The sequence below is a fragment of the Meleagris gallopavo genome, unplaced genomic scaffold (genome assembly GCF_000146605.3).
Source record: "Meleagris gallopavo isolate NT-WF06-2002-E0010 breed Aviagen turkey brand Nicholas breeding stock unplaced genomic scaffold, Turkey_5.1 ChrUn_random_7180001949899, whole genome shotgun sequence".
Lineage (NCBI taxonomy): Eukaryota > Metazoa > Chordata > Aves > Galliformes > Phasianidae > Meleagris > Meleagris gallopavo.
This window is the reverse complement of record NW_011211293.1, coordinates 1-1237: the sequence shown is the minus strand read 5'-3', so window position 1 is coordinate 1237 and position 1237 is coordinate 1. Positions and strand designations below refer to the sequence as shown.

General features: G+C 47.9%; 1 protein-coding gene across 1 annotated transcript; it reads left to right on the top strand.

Annotated features, from left to right (window-relative positions):
- The first annotated feature begins 230 nt into the window (after positions 1–230).
- On the top strand, positions 231–1217 carry HOXB9 (homeobox B9). The gene is made up of 2 exons (XM_003213073.3): positions 231–896; positions 1115–1217. Exons 1-2 carry the CDS (start codon positions 389–391, stop codon positions 1204–1206), a joined length of 600 nt encoding a protein of 199 aa, XP_003213121.3. The 5' UTR covers positions 231–388; the 3' UTR covers positions 1207–1217.
- Positions 1218–1237: the final 20 nt, after the last annotated feature.

The window sequence follows — 1237 nt, the reverse complement described above, 5'->3', positions numbered from 1 at the left end:
CGGACCCCCCCATAACGTTTCAGCAGCAAAATCTACGTAGGGAGATATCAACCCCAGCTCTGCCCGTTTCGTGGCTTTTCTAAACTCCTGACGTTTTGCAACATTGCATAAACATAAAACAATCCATCCTTGATATGGAATGCAAGGGCGGATGACAGCGCAGCGCAGCCCCCTCGGCTTCGATTGATTTACGCCGAGACTGACGCTTTATCAGGCACACGAAAAAAGTTTGACCAATCATTTTGCTGGGAGCTCACAACACAGCAGCCCAACTGTACTTTGTTGGCTAGGAAGTTCGAGAAGGGGGTAGAGTACAAATCTAGATCTGTCCTATATTATTTTTTTTTTTTTTCCCTTCATTGAACCGTGCTTTGTATGATGTCTGAGAATGTCCATTTCTGGGACTCTTAGCAATTACTATGTCGACTCTATTATAAGTCATGAAAGTGAAGACTCGCCTTCAGCTAAATTTTCATCTGGGCAATATACAAGTTCCAGGCAAGCTGGGCACAATGAACATCTAGAATTCCCCTCTTGTAGTTTTCAGCCAAAACCTCCAGTTTTCAGCGCCTCCTGGACTCCTTTGAATCCACATTCTTCTGGTACCCTTCCTGCCGTCTACCATCCATATATTCAACATCAAAGCGTCCCATCTGATAGCAGGTATCTACGGAGCTGGCTGGATCCAGTGCCCAGAGCAGAGACCCTCCCCGGGCAGGGATCTGTTAAGGCAGAGCCGCTGCTGGGCCGTCCCGGGGATGTCCATAAACAGGGAACACAGGAGTACAATTTAGAAACTTCTGCTGCAAGGGAAGGGATCGTTTCCAATCAAAGGCCCAGCTTCGAGGACAATAAAGTTTGTGAAGGAAGCGAAGACAAAGACAGAACAGATCAAAGTAAGTTATAAAAGTGAGGAAGTAAACAGTATAAAAGCTGGAGGAGGTGCAATAAAAGGGGACAATGCTGCGTAAAGTTTAAAATCAGGGCTTAAAGAAAACTCTCAGATGGCTGATGCCAACCTAAGGGGAGAGGTGGGGAGGGGAGAGGGGTGGCATTGTTTCTGCGGGGAAATACAAATAAAAATTAAAACGAGCGTCGTCTCCGACCAAAACAGAGTCCAGAGCGGACAAAAGCTGGATGGAGCCGTCCTCTTTCCTACAGAGCGCTGACTCCGGCAGCGGAGATCATTGCTGTAAGCGGGAATGAGGGCGTGCGGAGCTGCGGGCGGAGGGAACGG

What these genes read in the sequence shown, in the direction of transcription:
- HOXB9 (XM_003213073.3), top strand. Translation starts at nt 389, where the DNA reads ATGTCCATTTCTGGGACTCTTAGCAATTACTATGTCGACTCTATTATA. An exon ending in CAAAGACAGAACAGATCAAA is followed by an intron (nt 897 to 1,114) that starts GTAAGTTATAAA and finishes CGACCAAAACAG; the next exon opens with AGTCCAGAGCGGACAAAAGC.